A 19,426-nucleotide genomic window follows, 5' to 3' on the forward strand; every position below is an offset into this window, starting at 1 on the left:
AGGAGCAAATGGAAAAAAAATCATTTTGCAGAAAATAATAAGAAGAAGAAATTGCTCTTGCTCTTCTGGTGAAATGAGGCATGCAAAACTTGTTATGAAAACTGAAATTCCACACATACTGAATACTGATGCCCAGGCTGATGACAATTCTATTCCCCCAAAACCGCCACAAAACCAATAATTCCTCGAGGGGCTCCACCACTGCAGATCTTGCTGCGCTTACAGATACAGACTAGAGAGTAGTTATATTCCCCTGCTGCATTAAACTGGTTATCCATATCTGGATCGCCTCGCCACCCACATCTGCCTGGCCCCGACCCAACAATCATAATAATAATTCATTCAGCCCAACCGGATTGGATTGTTGTTGCAACAATCTCACCAATCATCAATCCACAAGTCGTCATTAGTCTACTGATCCAATCAGGAGTTCAGAGCCAATGACAATTAAGAACTCGTAAGCTCATGTCTGAACTGAAGAATAGCATGCAGATCATGTCATGTTATCAGGTGGATGAACAGGGCCATGAAAGGCACATAAGACATGAACAATAGGAGTGATTTTCAGTTTCACCTCCCACATCAGTCACTCGAGAACATGACAGCAAGTTAGAGACATCAGAAAGATAAAAGAAAAGAAAAGGAAGAGCTAGAGACATACATCAAGAAGAAAATCCATGGAAATTAAGCATCAGTTTGGTTGATGGATGGAACAGTGGAATGCAATGCTGCTACGCTAGAATTAACAAGAGCTAGAGTGAAGTGGTCGTCATCAGTGGGTGCTTCGTCAGCACCGTCTTGATCAATGCTGTTGGGTGTTGGCTACTCGAGCAGGAGCTGCGGCGGGGACGGGCTGGGGCTCCGACCGGGCCCTCCGGGCTCCGGGTGCGGCGGGCCGCCGCCGGGATGGTGCTGCGGGTCGCCGTGGCGGCGAGCGAGGGTGTGCTTGTTGTTGTGCATCCAGACCTTGAGGACGCGGCGCTTCACACCGACCTCCTGGCAGAAGCGCTGCACGACGGCGTCCTCCAGCTTCTGCAGCCGCCACCCGACCTCCTCCGCGAACCCCAGCATGCGCGCCTTCTGCTCCGCCGTGAACTTGGTCCGGAACCGCTTCCGCGCCGGCGGCTGGGGAGCCCGAGCGTCGTCGGACTCCGCCGACGTGTTGTGGTAATGCAGCTGCTGCATGGTGGCGGCGTTCAGCGGCATCACCATGCGAGTCGGCGTCGGGGGCAGTGCAGCCACCAGGAGCCCGCGGTGGTGGTGGTGGAGCGGGCTCAGAGGGCCGCCGGCCAGCTGGTGGTGCTGGTACAGCTGCCACCCGCCGACGCCGTCGCCGCCGGGGGGCTCCTTGCGGTGGAAGTTGCGGTGGCACCCGCAGGCGGAGCACCGGAGCGCGTCCAGCGAGCCCTCCTCCCCCGCCGGCATGAACTCGCCGCACCCGTCCGTCGCGCTCCCGCCGATGGCCGCCGCGTGGTTCTTGAGGCACTCCCGGTACCTCATCCCTCCTCCGCCACCTCCTGAGGCGGCGGACACCACCGCCACCACCTGCCTGTTCTTGGACTCCTCCGACACCTCCGGCGGCGACATGTGCCGGCCATTGGCGCCATGGTGGTGGTGATGCTGCTGCTGCTCATGCTCGTGGTGCAGACCCAGATACGGCAAGCCGCCGCCGCCGCCGTGCATTGCCATCGGCAGCTCGCCCTGCGGTCCGGAAAGATCCATTCTTGATGCCTTTCTTGCTCCCTTTCCTTGCAGCTCCTGTTCCACTGCAAATCTGCAATGGCGCGCGCACACAAACAATTGAAACAAACAGCAAGAATTTTATTTAGCAGGCTGAAGTCAGTGCCAAGATGACAGCTTGGAAGGTTGCAAGCAATGATGTATGAGAAAACAAGAATCCGGTATGTCTTGGGAGGCTCAAAAAAGGAGGCACCACACAAAGTGAAGAAGGAAGAAAAAAGATTGATTCTTGGGTGGTGAGAGAACAAAAAGGGCTGTGGTTGTGGTTCTCGTGGTAGCCTTGGGATCTTGGCAAGAAGATACCAGTTGCAAACTCCAAGGGAAGAACTCTACTACCAGTAGTACTATGTTCCAAGGTTTCTTGGGCTCTTCACCGTGCCATGCAGAAGATCAGTACAAGGGAGGATGGATGGTGCAAGGTGAGGCTCTCTCCTTGTTGCTTTGTGTTCACCTCACTGGTTAGTTCATCCTCTATTTTGTACTACTCTTTAACACACACACACGGACTGGCCTTTGACCTCTCCTGGAGTTCTAGTCCCTCCTAGTTTCAGGTGTCCCTTAACTTTGGGCCAGCCACAGAAACGACTACTCTAGCAACTAAAACAAATGAGCTCTTCCTTCTCCTCTCTTACAGGTATGTTAACCATTCTGTGATTTTGTTGTGAGGAGAAAAAAGGGCAGGGATAAAAACAGGCACAAAGGTGAAGAAGAAAGGGAACAACAGATGGAAAGGAAACAAACCTTGTAGTGGTGCCAAGGGCTAATCAGGAGGGCAAAGAGGGACCAAGCTCATGTCTTCTCAAACAATAGCCTCCACCACCACTGCAGTAAGAAAGCACCTTGCAGGCTACAAGCTACAAACTACAAAGTGGTAAGAAAAATACAAGAGAAGGAAAAGGTATACTGGGAGGAGCCTATGAGTTAGAGATGGCCAATGGGAGGAGAGGTGATGAAGAAGGGGAGAGCTTGTTGTCTCTGATGTAGTATGCAATAACCAGGAGAAATAAGAGAGGGAGGGAGCAAGAGAAATACTAGTACTAGCTTCTGGTTCTTGCTTTGCTTGCACTACCAGGAATCCAAGCTTGTTTGAGAGAGAGATAGAGAGAGAGGCCTGTGGTGTGTCAGGAGCTGTACTACAATGGTGAGAGGGCAGAGGCACAGGAGCTGAGCGCGTCCATGTCCCCACTGAGACTTTTATTGTAAGCATTCAGAATAATCTCTTGTTTAAAAAAAGAAAAAAAGTTCAGAATAATGAGTATTTGTTATGTTCCTTTCTCTTTTCTTTTCTATTGAGAGGTAGAGGGAGAAAGGGATCGGCTAGAAAACGAGTTTAAGCATTTAATTTCCTTGTGTGGATTCACAATATATTATGGTGAATATTATCTTTCTTTTTGAAATAATATGGTGTATATCATTTCAAAAGTGAGTGTGAAACAAAGTTATCGATTCAGATCCTTTCTCGCTCCATCTGGAATGTACAAAACAAACTAGTGTGAATTTCTTTAAAAGGTCTATCCTCTCCCGGATTCCATTCATTATAGTATCCGTCGTGAAATAGTTCAATTGCTGTCAATTTTTGTGTATAAATTTCAATGTTTCTGTAATTAAAGAAATCATATATCGCCGCCTGTCATTAATATTTATATAATATCTCTATATCATAACTTGCAGTTTTGCTACTCTCACATTCTTCCCCGATTTATGCCTTCCCGTGCAAACATACAATGCAAAACAAAAGGCCAGACCAGCATAGGCAAATCTTCACCAATGTTTTTCTGCCACCTGTCCTGAAGCCAGTTTACATCCTCTATGCTGTTGCAATGGGTAGCTTCTTTTGGGGAGTCACAACATGCCAAGAACCATACTTAAACTACTACCTCCGTTTCATAATGTTTGTCCACGTCCACTATTACGTACAAATTAAGGAATACTGAAATCAAGTAAAAAAATACATAGAGATGACCATACTACTCCTAATCAATGTAAGGATGAGAATAAATAACTCACCAACGTTCGAGTAAATGCATACATGCACTTAAGGGCATAGCAGGAAAGTGAACCATAAAGCATCCTTGGTTACCGTAATAGACAAACAATTTGAGACAGATACTCCTGAAGTCATGGACAAACATTGCGAAACGGAGAGAATAGCCAATTAGAGGGCAGCACAAGAATATGATACTCATTCAGAGTATCTCCAACAGACTAAGTTAAATTTCATCCTTCATATCTCTATTTGGCTATCCAATCTAAAAAATTCTCTTTTCATATTTCTGCACACTCTAGCAGACAAGTCAAATCATACTATTCATATCACATTTATCTATATTTTATTCTTAACGGCTAATTTTTTAAACAGCTAGTTTTTGCAATGACTAGTTTTTCTTTGCAATGGCTATATTCTTCTATATATGCATAGCACACACTAAACACTAAAATTCCCCATATAACTTAGGGTTTTCAATAATTTTAGAAAATTAGTACATTAGTTTAGATGAATATTCATAATTTTTTTCCTGATTTTTGGGAATTAAATTTATACCCTTTGCAAGTAGAAAAGTAGTTTAGATGAATAATTAAATTTGGGAAATTTTCATTTAAAATTTGTTAGAGATTTTTAGTTGGAACTAGTTAAAATGGGTTCTTTGTTATTTATTCTATAAACACAAAAATCGGTGTGATTTTAGGAGCTCTAGAAGTTCACCTTTTGAATTTATAAAAGAGAGAGGAGTGAAGTTTTGAAGCATTTAGCCAACTTGCTGTCTACGGGCGGACGGAACCAGGGAACAGTGATGGGAACGAAGGCGGGCAGGGATGGCAAGCCGCATAGGCCAGGTGAATTTGGCGACCTCTATTGCTGGATAGCGAGCCTACTGTGATGTTCATCCGTTGGCTACTCTGTTAGAGCTATTTTTTTTACAGGAGATGGCTAAATATGGAGATGATGAGTATGACCACCCTGCTAGAGATGTTCTCACTCACCTCCCAATTTGGTCACAAATGACTTGTAGATTAGAGTAAACCATCACACAGGGCAGGCCAGTGGTTCTGCACCACATGTATCCCTATCACCCCACAAATTCTTATCATTTGGCAATTTGCACATTATTTGACCCATCAACTGCTGCTGCCTCCCTCTCTTCTGCTGTATGGGCACTTGTGAAGAAGATTAACTACCTCAGGCCCACTTAATCCCAGCTTTAGATTTGATCATTTTCCTCTCTTTTTTTTAGGGGGGAGGGGCTATCACTGTGTACTCACTGCAGAACATTCTTCTGCCTGTGAAGAAAATTGACAGGTCTTGCTTTAAGGCTCAGGTGGGGATTACAGTACAAAGTTGTGTTGTGCGGTGGGGTATGGTATTTAGCGAAATTTAATTTCGCAGCTGGTTCAAGAAGAGCTCGTTTAGGACCCTGTATTTTCACAACAATTTTGTCCAAACAAATCCTTCAAAATCCATGGGGTCCACCCTTTCGCTCCAAACAAATCCTAAATCGTAACACATTATGGTTATGCAAGTAGCTGCATCATAAAATTATTGTATCTTAAACAATGTTTTCTACTTACATACCATAACTTAAAACAAGGCCTAACTACTTACCTCTCTCTCTCTCTCTCTCTCTCTCTCTCTCTCTCTCTCTCTCTCTCTCACACACACACACACACACACACATAAACCAGATTGAATTTGTACTCGAGATTTTGTATGAATGTAGAACATGACGTTGACTATAGCTTAGAAAAAAAAATTACAGAACTTTTGGAAACTTGTACATATGATTTTCCACGAATTTGCAAACAAAATTGCAATAGTTAGGCCATTTTCACCTTACACGCACCCAATGTAAATGCGTAAGCCACATTTAGGGAGTGTTCGGTCAATGGAAACCAAAGATGTGGGATTCACAATTCTGGTTGTTAAGAATGAATAGCTCCTGTATTTGGATTACAGAATTAGCTGCCGCTAGCATATAATTCTTACTCTTTCCCCCCTGAATCAATACCAGGGAGAGGGCTGGGACTGTGATTTTCAGAGATGAAAATTACACCTTTTTTATTTCCAGCTGCATCCAAATGCCCCTGCAGTGTGTATGATGTCATATTGGCAATGTTGGTGTTTTATCATTGTTACAATTAGATTCTCTTTGAGTGAGGAGAGGAAGGTCTTAATCACATTTTATTCCGATGAATATATAAAGTGCCCCAGCATGCAAAGTGCACAAGGAATTATCTTTAAAGTACATTAGCACCCTCCTTTATCTTTCCATCAGATGAATGTCCTCTGAATCGGAAAGAATGTTCGGTCCTGGTGTTAGAAGGCTGGATGGATCATCCTGCAACTGTTCTCTCTCGAGGAGAAAAGATTAATAAAGATGCATCTTTTGCGCTCCTTTTTATTTCTCCAACGGAATTTGGCTTGCAATTATTTTCCTTCTTGCTTTCGGTTTTGTTTCTCCTCATCTGATCCTTTGCATATCAACATCGCTTTATTCTTGGAAAAGTTCCTTATTGCTTTCTTTATTCTCGACTAAAATCGATCTCATTCCAGTGACCTTTTGCCGCCGTCCTTTTTGGTCTCGTGATTCATTTCTTGGCCTTGGAATTGTGTTTGATGCAGATCTAGACCAAGAATATGACACCAATAAATCATGGGTGAAAAAGGAACTTGCAAAGATTCTAAGAATATACGCTAAATAAATTTTCAAAAAAAATCAGTTGTTGCGTTTCTTTTAAAATGCTATGCACCAAAAACAGTGGTAATAGTAAAATATTGTAAACAAAGAAATATTCTCTTCTGTCTCTTTGATGTAGTAACATACAGCAAGTGTTTCTTCTAAGGATTTAACCATGTGTAGTAAAATTACACACAGAAAGCGGATCATTATTTTCCTAGTGGAAGCAACCGGTTATCGTAATTTTCTCAATATCTATCAAGCACAGAGGCTACGAGAGTTAGGTTATTCCATATCGAGGACCTTTTTTTTGCGTAAACACACACTGTCACGCTTTGGCACACTCCAAATTATATTTGAGCAACTTAGACACATGTTTGTTATGTAGCCGTAGTTATAGTGATATTATTTTCTAACCAACTAAAAAAAGTGTGACAAAATACTACTCCCTCGAAGCCATCCTAGTCAAGGGCGGAGCTAGGGCCCGTGCTGGGGGTGCTACAGCACGAGCTTAGTTCAGTGAACTAAAGATAAATATGTGTAATAGTAAGCTAAAAGACTAGAATTCAGTTAAATTTTTATTAGCTCAGCACCTGCCTATTGGGTCAGCACCTGTCCATGGGCCATCCTGGCTCCGCCACTGATCCTAGTCGAACAGTCTCGAGACATAAATAAATCACACGCTGTGGGATAGTCATCCTAGCTAGTTTGAATCCCCTTCTGTTGCATTTCGATGAAAATGATCATGAGCAGTCAAACTTAATGGCCATGCTCTGTAAATGGTGGCAAGATAATCAAGCTTTCTAGCTGATGGCTACCTATCAATGGGGCTCAAGGCTTCGTGTGCTTTGAAATTCACGCTAGACCATCTCGAGGCTGCGCCTTTGGAAGGAATATGGTCCTACTGCACCACCTAATCAGGTGTGCCCCAGCGGCGGATCCACAGGGCCCTATATTTTTTGGCATAGAAAAGAAAGAAGAAGAGAAAAAGAGAAGCAGAAAAAAAAGAAAATAAAAGAGGAGAAATATTTTTTGATATAGAAGAGAAAGAAGAAGAGAAAAAAAGATAAGCAGAAAAAAAAAGAAAAAGAGAAGGAATTGAGCTCCTAAATCTTAGCTTTGAATCCACCATCTGAATCGTCATTGGCTCGTTTGACTATTTTCTTTCTTCTCCTGCCCGACCCCGACTGAGTCTTCACATCGGAGCAAGTTTGGAGATCCGAATCTTCTTGTCCCTAGCTAGTCTCAAAAGGAGTCTTCTTGTTCCCGATAAGAATCATGTTTGTGTCCAGTACTATTTATTGGTTGCAGTGAAAATGGTTTTATTAGATTATGATAGTGATTTTAATAATTAATGATAATATAATTATTAGGATTAATATATTTGTTAAGCATATATGTTAGTAGGTCTTATAGATGTAATATATAAGAAGCTATCGAAGCTAGGAAAAATTTGATTAAATTGGAAAAATCCTAGAAAAATTTATCTCACTAGATGACCCGGTAAAGAGAAGTTTATATTCATTGGAGCATAGTATCCAGAGGCTGATAGTCTCACCGGATAGTCCGGTGAATAAAATATAAGATCACCGGAGTGTTTCTAACAAAGGGGTAAGGCTGAGGACCTCACTAGATAGTCCGGTGATCTATATTAGGTAACACTAGAGTATTTTCTGTAAAGAAGAATGCAAATATAGAAAACTGAAGATCAAGAAACACTGGATGGTCCGGTGCTTGGTTTGTACACACCGGATTATAGCACTGGAGCATTTCTTACAGAGGTGACTGCAAGTATTAAAGAATGAGGAATAACCCACCAGAAGATCCGGTGCTCTGAAGATGAATGCACAGGAGTATTTTACATAAAGAGACCACAAAGGCTCGGATAGCTCAAAATAACTCACTGGAAGGTCCAGTGATAGATTTGAAGGTACACCGAAGTATCCAGTATTCACAGAGGCATTAAGTAGAGTTACAACGGCTAGTTTCTAAGGTTATACTCACCGGATGATCCGGTGTTAGTACTACTATTCTCACCGGATCATCCGGTATTAATAGCTTTTCTGAGCTGTTGGGAAAACGGCTAGTTGCAGGATTGAGGCTATAAATACCCCTCCACTTAGATATTTAAAGGTGTGGCATGCTGCTGGAGTCTAGAGAAAGCTCATACACACTTGAGAAGATATTAAGCCACCAAAGTGCTTAAGTGATCATCCAAGATGATTAATTATAAGATTAGAGAGTGTTTAGTACTTATAGCCCTAGAGTGAGTTGTAGCTAGATGGTGCAGCTTGAAGAAGGGATTAAAGAGTGATCCTAACTTGTACTGAGAAGTACGTCGATACCTTAGAGTCTTGGTGACTCACCTACATCTTGGGTCTTGGTGGCTCAAGCTTATTGATCCTTTGACTTGATGTGAAGTGGCGACAAGACACGTGTACGGGGACACGGAGACCCTTGGCTTGGTGGCTCAAGCTTCGAAATGATCACAACGGTAAATGACTAAAAAAAAGTTAATGGTGAGACCTTACTTTAGTGGTTTGGTGGCTCATCCGGTTTGAGGCTTTTCCTTGGTTGCTTGGTGGCTCAAGAGTTATAGTTGAATACCGACCAAGAGTATATCTTTAGTGGAGCTCCAACGTGAACTAGGAGTAATATTCTTGTTATCGATACCATAAGATAAAATTCCTTGTGTTTTGAGTTTCTCTCTCTACCTTATTTACATTTCTGTATTTATTTTTTTTACAATTTATTTTGTTAAAGTAGGTTGTAATCTCTTAAGTGATAGAGTAGATACGCTAGATAAACGTAAAGTACATTTAGATAGAAATTAAAATAGATTTTTTCTATAATATTTTTAAAATTATTAATTTTTAAATATCCTAATTTATCTCTTCTCCTCTTTAAGACCACCGTTCCTCACATGGGTGTCTGTGTTTCTCGCGTGCTATCAGGATTTCCAAGACATGCTTTGACCCTACAGTCCTATTAGTGATCGAAATTATATTACAATAAAAATTAGTAGTTCCTTATATTTAAGGACCGTGGCATAATTTTTGAAACCACTCTTTTTTTTTCTCACAACGTGTATGAAAGAAAAAAAAAAGATTCTGGGTGGCCGAATTGTCTTATTACTTATTAACAAAAGGATGTGAAAAAATCACCCTCGATAAAGAAAAATATGACCCCGCAAAACCATATCACCTAAAGTTAAACTAATTCCTACTAGCAAAAATGATATCTCAACTTAGGAAATGAATTTAAAATCGCATCATCCAGAAGGTATCAAACGGGTGGCTGAACAGCACTGTTGATCCTGATAATCCCCAACGCTTATCTCTTCTTAAGCCCCAAAATCTTTTGATTGCAACGACATGATAAAGACATTTCAAAAAACATTGGTAATCACCAGATTAATGTGGCCAGCGTGCATTGGATTCTTGGGACCGGCTCTATGGCTAACTTGGGACCAATTGGACATCGCTATAGAGGGGATACCATAAAACACAAAGGGATATATATGATCATCCAAGTTGTTATGTCACAATCCATGTATCTTTCTACTGCATATGGTTCCTCCTTTTTTTTTTTCTTTTCTTTTCCTTTTCGTTTATCAGGCTTTGTCAAATAGTCGTGCCACTTTCATATACTAGTTCGCATATAGGCAAATTTCCATTAAGTGACTTCAAACTGTTTCTATTTGTTAAATCTTACCGCAACAATCTAATTTCCTTGATTGGAGAACATCAAATGTTTACAATAAATTGATATCATGATTCAAAATCTATGATGGTTCGGATTCTGATAAAAAAAATATAATCTAAGAAAACTATGAAAAATGGTGGATGCATGAGAGTACGATTCCATCTACCATAGTTTAAATCATGATGTCTATAATTTACATACATGTAGTGTTTTTAGTAGGTTTTTTAGGTGTCAGATGGTATGTTTGTATGTAAGTGTGCGCATGTGCCATCCTTACAATCGAAAAATAGACTATTCAGCACGTTATGGAGATAAATGTTGTCTAAAATGTATGTTGCGGAATTTTTTATTTGCAAAATTTCTTCATCTATTCTCGTTGGCCCAGAATAATATTTATATCATACATTATTAGCTAGTTTGAATGGTTTAATCAGACTATTCTCATTATTGATTGAATAAAATAAAATCGCATACGAGTTAAAGTATCACATTGAAAAGGCATAATTGCACATAAGTGAATATAAGGGTTCAAATAAACAAAAAAAGGACTTCGTGACGGAATTGAAATTGTCTTTGTGTTTTATATTTCAATCTTGCCTTTTGCATACTAGTGTACCCATTAATATACCTTATCTCGTCAGGAAGGTATATTTGGCATATGCTTAAATATTTAATTTGTGGATGACAATTATAGAAAGAAAAAAAGCATAACTAGCTGCCCCACCTGTCAAAACTTTAAATGTAGCAAATCTGTGCACAAAATTCTCTACAAAGTATGACAAAGAATGGCCAATTTTCATACATTTTTTTACATACATGTGGCTAGGGTTTGTTAAGTTCTGTGGTGTGTCACTTGCAAGGGAGGTAACAGGAGTCTTTGTGTTCTGATCAGTGACCATTTCCTTGTCTTTAAGATACATTAACACCACCCTCCAATTATAAACAAAGAGACATTAACACCGTCTTCCAACTGGGATTAGTAGAGTTCTTTTAATTTGTGTGGCTTGATTCCAAAGGGATGCATGTGATGTATACTTTTGCATTAGGTTTCAGCTAGATTTGGTTAGTTGGATCAATTAACAAATGTAAGTGTACTTTGCCTTCAAAGTGTTGTCTTATGTGCAAAGCTATGAAGGTGTCCCCGTTTGGTTGCCACTGTTCCGTTCCGTTTTGTTCTAAGGTGAGGTGCGCACATCAGCCGTCAGGCAGCAAGTATGCACCCTTGTCTGCATTTTTTTTATGAGTTTGTCTTATTTGTTCTTGAAGCACATATTGGAATTGAACTCACAAATCCACATATATGGTGGTATATTACTAAGGGATAGCTTTACACGCGGTTTGTTTCAAAGCTTTTGTGCTATGGTGCTTCTCTTGGTCTTGGTCATGTCATCATCTTCCAGCTCCGGCATTTGCTTCGGCCATGACAGAGGTCGGCGGCGTGCGGCAAGCATAGATGTTCCCAAGGACCTGGTTGTAATTTTTTCTTTCTATAAGGTCCTCGGCGGTGTGCGGTGTCTTCGGCAAGCATAGATGTTCTCAAGGACCTGGTTGTAATTTTTTCTTTCTCTAAGGTCCTCTATGTGAGTAGGGTCGGACACCTATCTACTCTGTGTCCTTTTAGTTTGTACCTGTATTTGTATGCGTCGGTATATGTTTTCCTTGCAGAGTAATATAGATACGGATTTTCAAGAAAAGGCTAGCTTTACATGTTCCATTTTCTTCTCTTTATTACTAATGGTGATATATTAGCTCACACCAAGAGACATGGGCCTACTAGTCAGTACAGGCCCAAAGGTCCTTAGGCCCGTCACCAGCCTAGACAGTCATAGCAGTGGCCTTTTATTTCTGTTTGGAGTTTGGGGCTAAACCAGCCATTTACCATCCTCCTTCCAGAGGAGAAAAGACGCCAACACTTTTGAGGATTACAGGCCAATCAGCAGAATCCCTGAGACAGCGAGGTTCATGAAAGATTAAGACCCTGGTAAATATTATTTTAGTAATTAATAACAACATAGTTAATAGACTAATATTGTTTGCTAGTATATAATGTTTAGTCTCATAGGTGCTATATGATAAACTTGGGGTTTTAAACACCTCAAAATGATAAACATCAAGGTTAAAGATGATCTTCACTGAGATATAATATATATTGTTTAGATAAGTGATCATAGTGTTGAGAGCATCATTTGTGTACATGTATTTGTGTTTCTTTAGCTGTACTATTAAGAGAGATTTGTGTTTATTAGCTTGATCTAGTGTCTTTAGGTTAATTATCTAGTATGTGATGAACACTAAATTTGACTAGCTCTAATAACCAGAATGAAGACCAAGACATTAAGAAAGAGAAAACCATGAAGATGAGGACTTGATAAAGATTGAATTGGACAAGTTCCTCTAGAATTCTACTCATCGCATGATATGGTGGAGTCACGGCATAATATGGTGACTATGGGCATATGGAGCGGAAAGATTTTCAGGCTTTGAAGATAAAGTCACCGCATGATACGGCGATATTGTATGCTATAGGACAGTACTGCACCGTATGTCTGTTGCAAAGAGGTTGCAAGTCGATGTAATCCAATGCTAAGTCATTGTATGATACGGTGACCATAAGATGGTGCAGCATACTTTATTTATAGAAGGTTTAAGGCTTTAGAAGAGAAGGCCACTACATGATGCGGTGACTGACAAGTCCCAATAATTGAGTTTTGGACCGTTGGAAAAGGGGTTATCACATGATGCAACGGAGTCACAAAATGTTATGGTGGTCAAGAATTTCATAGATTCCTTTCCAATAGCTCTTTTTTTCAGTTGGCTCTATAAATACCATATCCACCAATCATTTAAGGTTGCTCACTCCTATCATAAGGAATACACATATTGGAGATGGTTTGAGTGACCTTGGAGTTGAAGTTGAAGATCAAGGCAATTAGCTAAGTGTCCGTACGTTACAATGAAAGCACAAATATTTAACGTGGTAACATCAAACACAAACTTAATATACGAAGATATGGATGCACCATAAGAGCATCACCAAATAAATACGTCAGGAACGATGCCATAGTTTGATTTTAGATGGGGTCTGAAAAAAGAAGAGACTATATCTGCTAATTTCCCTCCTAATATTTTTATTTTTTTTTTATTAGTAAAACGAGTCTCATATCCGTAACAAGTCACGAGACGATAATATTAGAGGATGAGGATAGATGTCAAAAATTGATAAATTATTCGTATTTTATGAGTTTTTAATAGATGGAATGAGCGTAGAGGTGACACGAAAACAAACTCATATTTTATATAGTAGAGATTAGTACAAGATTGATGACTTAATTAGTACTAATTTAGCCTAATGTGTATCTAGCTAGGTGATTAATTTAGAGTTGGATCAAATGAATAATCCACACTTGTTACTCTTATTATTTGCCCATAACAAGACAGCTTAGCAGTGTTTAGTCTTGTGAGATCCTCTAAACGAGTTTGTGAAACAACCACAAGCGGAAGTGATCCGTGCTGGAGCAACAAAACGCTACTTTAGTAGAGATGACAGTAAGTACACAGGGTCCACCTAGTAGCAAACCCACCGATGTGTGGAGGGTTCTAAGAGCAAGAACTATGAAACTTGATCCTTACAAGAGACTCTAACATGGACTAGTTATAGGATACAACTCACCGATATTATGAAAAAAAAATGTCATTCCAAATTCACTCTCTAATTCATTTAGATTCTGTACTTATTACACCGTTTTAAATCCCACATTTACTTTGATTCAAATTGCCATATATAGTTTGAAGAATTGAAACCAAGTGCAAAACTTTCTTAAAGTAGCCTTCCTAGATAAACCTAAATTCATCCCTCTTAGTACGGCTCCCGTCCTCACAATTCATCCACTTATTGACAGACACATATCATTCAACTTCAACTCCAAGGTCACTCAAACCATCTCATATATATATAAGAACAATCTGTCACTAACCTCGCAGATAAAGGACCCTTGCACAAATTCACAGCACGCGAAAAGTGTAACTGAAGCAAAAGGTTAGTTCTACAACAGCTACAAAGAATTGTACAAAAAGGGGAATGGGTAGACCAGGCTCATCGATGGGTTATATCCCGACCTACACTAATGTACACCACTACATTGCTTCTTCTTATTCCAGCTTCTCAAGCTCGCCCATCCTCTCTATAATTGCCTGAAAAAGATGCAAGTCATGTGTATCAGTATTCAATATACAACTTTCAAGTAAAGGCAAAAAACAACGTCATGATTTTCTATTGCCATGAAGATCTCTGGGGAAATAAATCATAAAAAGATTTTATATACTGATATATGTGTGTTGATTCATAGTAACTTGTGGGTCCGTTTCAGTATTCAGCTTACGGATTATTAACATCAATCATGTTGCGATAGTGCAGATGCAACTTCAGTGTTAGTACACTTTTGGAAAAGAATGTATAAAACTTTTTGAGAATTCAGTAGAGCGCCAGCTGCTATGTTTTTTATTTTCCACCAAACAAATAGGGGCAGTTAGATTTAGGGAAAACTGGAAAACGTTTGCAGTCTGAAGACCAAGCTATGCCAAAACATCTGGTAGAAGTAAATTTAGCTTGATTCCATGCAAATCGACAATATTGAAATATAATATAATATAATATAATCAACTAAGCTCAGTTGAAAGGTAGAACAGTGGTGAAGAAATATTTTAACCATCCTAGCACTCCTAAGGTCAAGAAAAATTTATAGCGATACTATCTCTATAATACACTTGACTTCTCACTAACTTACAAAATTCACTAGCAGATTTTAATTTTATTCTGTTACAGCACATGCAGGGAAAACTGTAAAAGCTTGCATCAATATTATCACAATAGACACCTGAATACATAGTTGACAGCAATATGTAATATATAAGAAAAGTAAATACCTTTTTGCTTGTTTCTTGAAGCTCTCCAGCAAGAATAAACTCATCCAATATCAGGTATACCTATAGCACATAGCAAAAAAAAAAAAACAATCAAATTTGGGCTAAAAGAACAAATTATTAAAAAGCTAGAAGATAAAGCAAAATCATTGATAGTTCAGATATTTTACTGTTTTACGAAAGATGGAAAATTATAAGTATAAGCAGGCAAATTTGGCCCCGGTTGTAGCAAAAATGGAATTCATATTGTTATTTTAAAATATTTAGTTTTAAATGAACTGTTGTCAGATTCAAGCATACGTTGCATTATATCTAATGTAATACATGTTAAGTTTTGACCAGATGCAGCAAGGCTTTGGATTGCAAATACAGATATGAATGCTACATAGAACCTATCTTCCTATCACTTACGGTGATTTCCGTATATGCCACCTATCAATGCATAAATAATTGCATATTGAATATACTAGAAATCTAGAAGGCACAGTGCAAATAAAGATTTACATATTATCATTTAATATCAGCAGACACTATTTATTGAAATACAAGAACGATGACCGGCTTAGCATCAGAGTACCAGACAACTGGTTCAGAAAAGTCAGCGATGTCATATATGCAGGAGTAACATCTTGTATTGTTTGCAGTTGTCTAAAGTCCCCTCTATCATTTAGGCAGTCCTCTATCATCTTTAGCGAGTAACAGATGGCATGTAAACACAAGTAACACTAGAGAAGTGAACATCTTAGCTAGAATACAATGGTAATAGCTACATATGTCTAGTTTTAAGGTCATGAAGAAACTTATTGGCCAGGAGAATAATTAAATAGTAATATATTGAATTGCTTTCAGTTGCCTAATGAGTAACAACCTGTTTTAACATCAGGCGCAATTCTCAACAGATGTAAACTACATAGAAGATGGCAGGTAAACACAAGTAATGCTAGCAGAAGAAAAAAAATCTTAGCCAGAAGCCCATAAACTTGTTGATTAAGAGAATATTTAAATAGAAGTTACTCTTTAAATACAAAGATGCAATAAGATCAAGAGTGTTGAAGTACTACATAATTACTAGATTACCCTATTGAGACATAGCAGTTACCTTGTGGAAGTTAAATACTAAATCAAGTTCACAAACATTGCTGAAGAAATGGTCCAATATCTCAACAAACAAATGGATACATTCCAAGTATGCCAACTCATTGTCGGTGATATCCACACACATAGAGAAAAAAAGTCCTGCATATCTCCTGTAGATAACTTTGTGTGTGCGGAACTGCAAGAAAAGTTCCATATTAATTACAAGAGGAAAACAAAGAGTTTGAAGGCAGCATTGCTGAAGAACCATATGCAAAATGCTTCACTGTGCAAGCCTGCTCTCACTGTGCACTATGAAGCTACAGAAACAACTATTATTCTGATATGCAAATGGAAAGTATGAAGAAAATGAAACACAGCATATGCAAATAGTAGAACAGGTCTCATAAATAACGTTTAACAAATTGGGATTCATTTAGCAACCAATTTTTATCTTGTTTTTTTATAGGATTACCATGAGAAAAACTCCATCCCTTCCCTTTTGACATCCCCATGCCGCCAGAGGAGTTACTCGGAATGCTGCCAAGATATCATGTTTTACACAGCTCATTTTCCTCTGGCCGTGTTTCAGAAACTGAGTAGACATGCTTCAGAAGAACACTTTATGTTGCCCAGCTGAGAGGTTTAGGATCTCTAAATTAGTCATATAGATTACTGAAAAATACTCAGTGATAAATCTTGAAAACATTGAAAAGCATATCCATATATGATATATTTTATCTATCATATGAATCAACTTATTTTCACTATCTCAAATAAGTCAGCAGAGTATGCATGTTCTTGCTTTTCATGGGCATATTTAAGTATCAATAATCAGTTCTCTGTAAGTTTATCATGGTTGGGGATTTTGTTGTCTTAAGCGGGATCTGTAAGAATGAGAAAAGAATCAGTCATGAGGATAATAGATGACAACAAATCAAAAATTGGTAAGAAGGTAAACCATCTAATGTGATCCAAAAAAGAATGCATGCATAGTAAACAACCTCATCGTTTGGACATTCACACATTGACTTACATCTCCATCCTAACTAACGTTTTCTAATTCAACAGCAACTCAGCAAGCAAGATCAGATTTTTTCTTTTTTATCTGTTCAAGAACACAACATTTATGTTCTTACAAGATGTGGATATAAAATTATCCAAAATGGACGCAGCATCTCAATTTGGTTATACTATCCTGAGAGTTATGAACTATCAATGCTGCGCAGATAGCATGAGAATTAGATTGGACTCGCTAAAGAAAGATATGATAAACCTGAATCAGAAATCCTGCAACCCACGGCTAGTGACAAATTTTCTTGAAGGTTCATGATGATGATATAATCAAGTGTTTCTATGGTGTCAAAACACGCCACTAATTCTAATTTCAAGATATATGTAATCTTCTATTCATGTGGGATTTTTTTCAAACTATTTTGTATTTTACTTTTGAGAAATTAAGACCTTATTTGTGTTGGACTTGTGAAATGTCGATCTATTGTGTAGGATTTTTAGTGTTCAGATATGCACATGCACACCCATTGTAATGTTCCTGGATATGCCACTGACCACTTCCAGCAAATCTAAATCTATCAAACCGAATATGGGGAGATTACTCAGGACAATTTACATTACATAGCAAGTCTTGATAACAAGTGTTCAACGCAAAGGTACTCATTTTAACCAGCCATCTGACTATCACAATCAGTAATCACTGCAAATCACGTGTCACTCCACAAAATTTAGGACCTTATTAATGTGACTAGCTGATTCTGTAGCTAAGACAATGTCATTGGCTAAGATTGCATCTGTAACAAATCCTACAGAATGGCAATGATTCCTTTCTAGCAAACAATCTCCCCCAATCTAGACAAAGAACTATGACAAATCTGTAGATAGTTGGATGATTGCATCTAACCATAAGAACCCGGCAAGCCCAAAAAAATAAACACAATCTTTTCTGACTGACACTACCATGCTTCAATTAAATCCAGAAGTAGCTACATTGGTTGGATCTATTTCATCTTCTGACCATTTTATAACAAGAACTAGTACCCTTAAGTAACGAAAGCCAAGTATCTTTACACTAACTACGCCCCCAAAAACTTCCTCAACCGATAACCGCACAACGCCTGGAACCCAAATCAAGAACTCAAGCACTCACCTCGACGAAGTTGGTGAACTTGGGGTCCCGGTTGACCACGAGCCGATGCACCTGCGGCCAGAACAACCAGGAAACACCATCAGGACCCAAAATCAAAGCCGGAACCGGAGACCCACACCAAGATCCAATCTTTCTTCTCCAGCAGGCTCACCTCGTACTCGACCTTGTGCTTCTCGGAGTCCTCGAGCGGGACGTAGTACTTGGCCAGCCGCGTCTTCCCCTGCCGGTTCTGCAGCAGTATGAACCGGATCTGCGACGGCGAGGCGGATCGAACCAAGGTGAGTGAGGAACAAGAAAGGATCAAAGAAAGAACCAGTGGGGGCGATCCGATACGGTCTCGTTACCATGGTGGACGACGATGGTGCTCTAGAATTGGGAAGAAATGGGGAGGGATTTTCTTTTTCTTTGTTCGTTTGTGTCGCAGCTAGAGATGCCAACGGCCCCGATCCCCGTTCCCCCGACGGGGAATTCCGGTTAGGGAATTTTCCGGTGAGAGTTTAATGAGAGAAAAGTTTCCCTGTCGGGTATGACAGGAGCGAGAACGGTTACCTATCTCGTTCCCGTTTTTCTATGGAGCTAATTTCTCAAAATTCTTAAGCTCCTTATGGTCCATATATGTAAGAAATAACCTAACTAAAATCTAACCCACTAAAGCTCATCAGTCAGCGAACCTTTCACCGTGCTAGCGTAGCGGGGACGGAGAACCCGTCGGGTATACATTCCCCGCGCGGGGATGAGGATGGGAGAATTTTCTCTCGCGCGGGTGGGGACGGGACGGGAGAAATTTCCCCCAATCGGGACGGGATGGTTACCCATTCCTCGCAGAAAATTTTCCTGTTGATATCCCTGTCGATGACTTCCAGATCTAATTTATGGACTTACACGTAGGATTATTTAGTTATTTATCATTTTTATTGTATATCAATTTGATCTCTGACTGATATATAGTCACACGAGTCATTGAAGGTAAATTAGGATGATAAATTTGTTGTCACTTATACCGTAAAAATGGCAAAAAGTTAGAACTCTGACAGGTGAAGTAAAAAAACAGTATTTTGCGATTCTGTGCTACAGTAACCATATCAATGGTACCATTAGAGAATGGTATACCGATTTTATTATATATAAAATACTGTATCTCTACTATAGC

General features: G+C 39.6%; 2 protein-coding genes across 6 annotated transcripts; both read right to left on the reverse strand.

Annotated features, from left to right (window-relative positions):
* Positions 1-436: 436 nt before the first annotated feature.
* LOC133905066 (zinc-finger homeodomain protein 3-like) lies at positions 437-2,925 on the reverse strand. 3 transcript variants are annotated; one of them, XM_062346770.1, is made up of 3 exons: positions 2,773-2,925; positions 2,482-2,594; positions 437-1,774 (listed from the first exon to the last, which is right to left on the reverse strand). In XM_062346770.1, exon 3 carries the CDS (start codon positions 1,720-1,722, stop codon positions 823-825), a length of 900 nt encoding a protein of 299 aa, XP_062202754.1. In that variant the 5' UTR covers positions 1,723-1,774; positions 2,482-2,594; positions 2,773-2,925; the 3' UTR covers positions 437-822. The 3 variants fall into 3 exon arrangements, with proteins under 3 accessions (XP_062202754.1, XP_062202755.1, XP_062202753.1); XM_062346771.1 differs by having other exon boundaries at positions 2,482-2,601; positions 2,773-2,914; XM_062346769.1 differs by having other exon boundaries at positions 2,482-2,909.
* An 11,121-nt stretch (positions 2,926-14,046) lies between these two features.
* LOC133905089 (AP-2 complex subunit sigma-like) lies at positions 14,047-18,751 on the reverse strand. Of its 3 annotated transcripts, none has more exons than XM_062346795.1 (6): positions 18,621-18,751; positions 18,428-18,526; positions 18,277-18,327; positions 16,138-16,311; positions 15,042-15,101; positions 14,047-14,309 (listed from the first exon to the last, which is right to left on the reverse strand). In XM_062346795.1, exons 1-6 carry the CDS (start codon positions 18,621-18,623, stop codon positions 14,268-14,270), a joined length of 429 nt encoding a protein of 142 aa, XP_062202779.1. In that variant the 5' UTR covers positions 18,624-18,751; the 3' UTR covers positions 14,047-14,267. The 3 variants fall into 3 exon arrangements, with proteins under 3 accessions (XP_062202779.1, XP_062202780.1, XP_062202781.1); XM_062346796.1 differs by lacking the exon at positions 18,621-18,751 and adding an exon at positions 16,588-16,748 and having other exon boundaries at positions 18,428-18,517; XM_062346797.1 differs by lacking the exons at positions 18,428-18,526; positions 18,621-18,751 and adding an exon at positions 16,588-16,766.
* Positions 18,752-19,426: the final 675 nt, after the last annotated feature.

The sequence above is a fragment of the Phragmites australis genome, chromosome 22, assembly GCF_958298935.1.
Source record: "Phragmites australis chromosome 22, lpPhrAust1.1, whole genome shotgun sequence".
Lineage (NCBI taxonomy): Eukaryota > Viridiplantae > Streptophyta > Magnoliopsida > Poales > Poaceae > Phragmites > Phragmites australis.

Coding starts and splice junctions, on each gene's coding strand:
- LOC133905066 (XM_062346770.1), bottom strand. CDS start 1,722: ATGGATCTTTCCGGACCGCAGGGCGAGCTGCCGATGGCAATGCACGGC.
- LOC133905089 (XM_062346795.1), bottom strand. Junction 16,312..18,276: donor AGTTCACCAACTTCGTCGAG/GTGAGTGCTTGA, acceptor CTTTTCTTGCAG/TTCCGCACACACAAAGTTAT. Junction 15,102..16,137: donor TAGTATTTAACTTCCACAAG/GTAACTGCTATG, acceptor TATGTGCTATAG/GTATACCTGATATTGGATGA.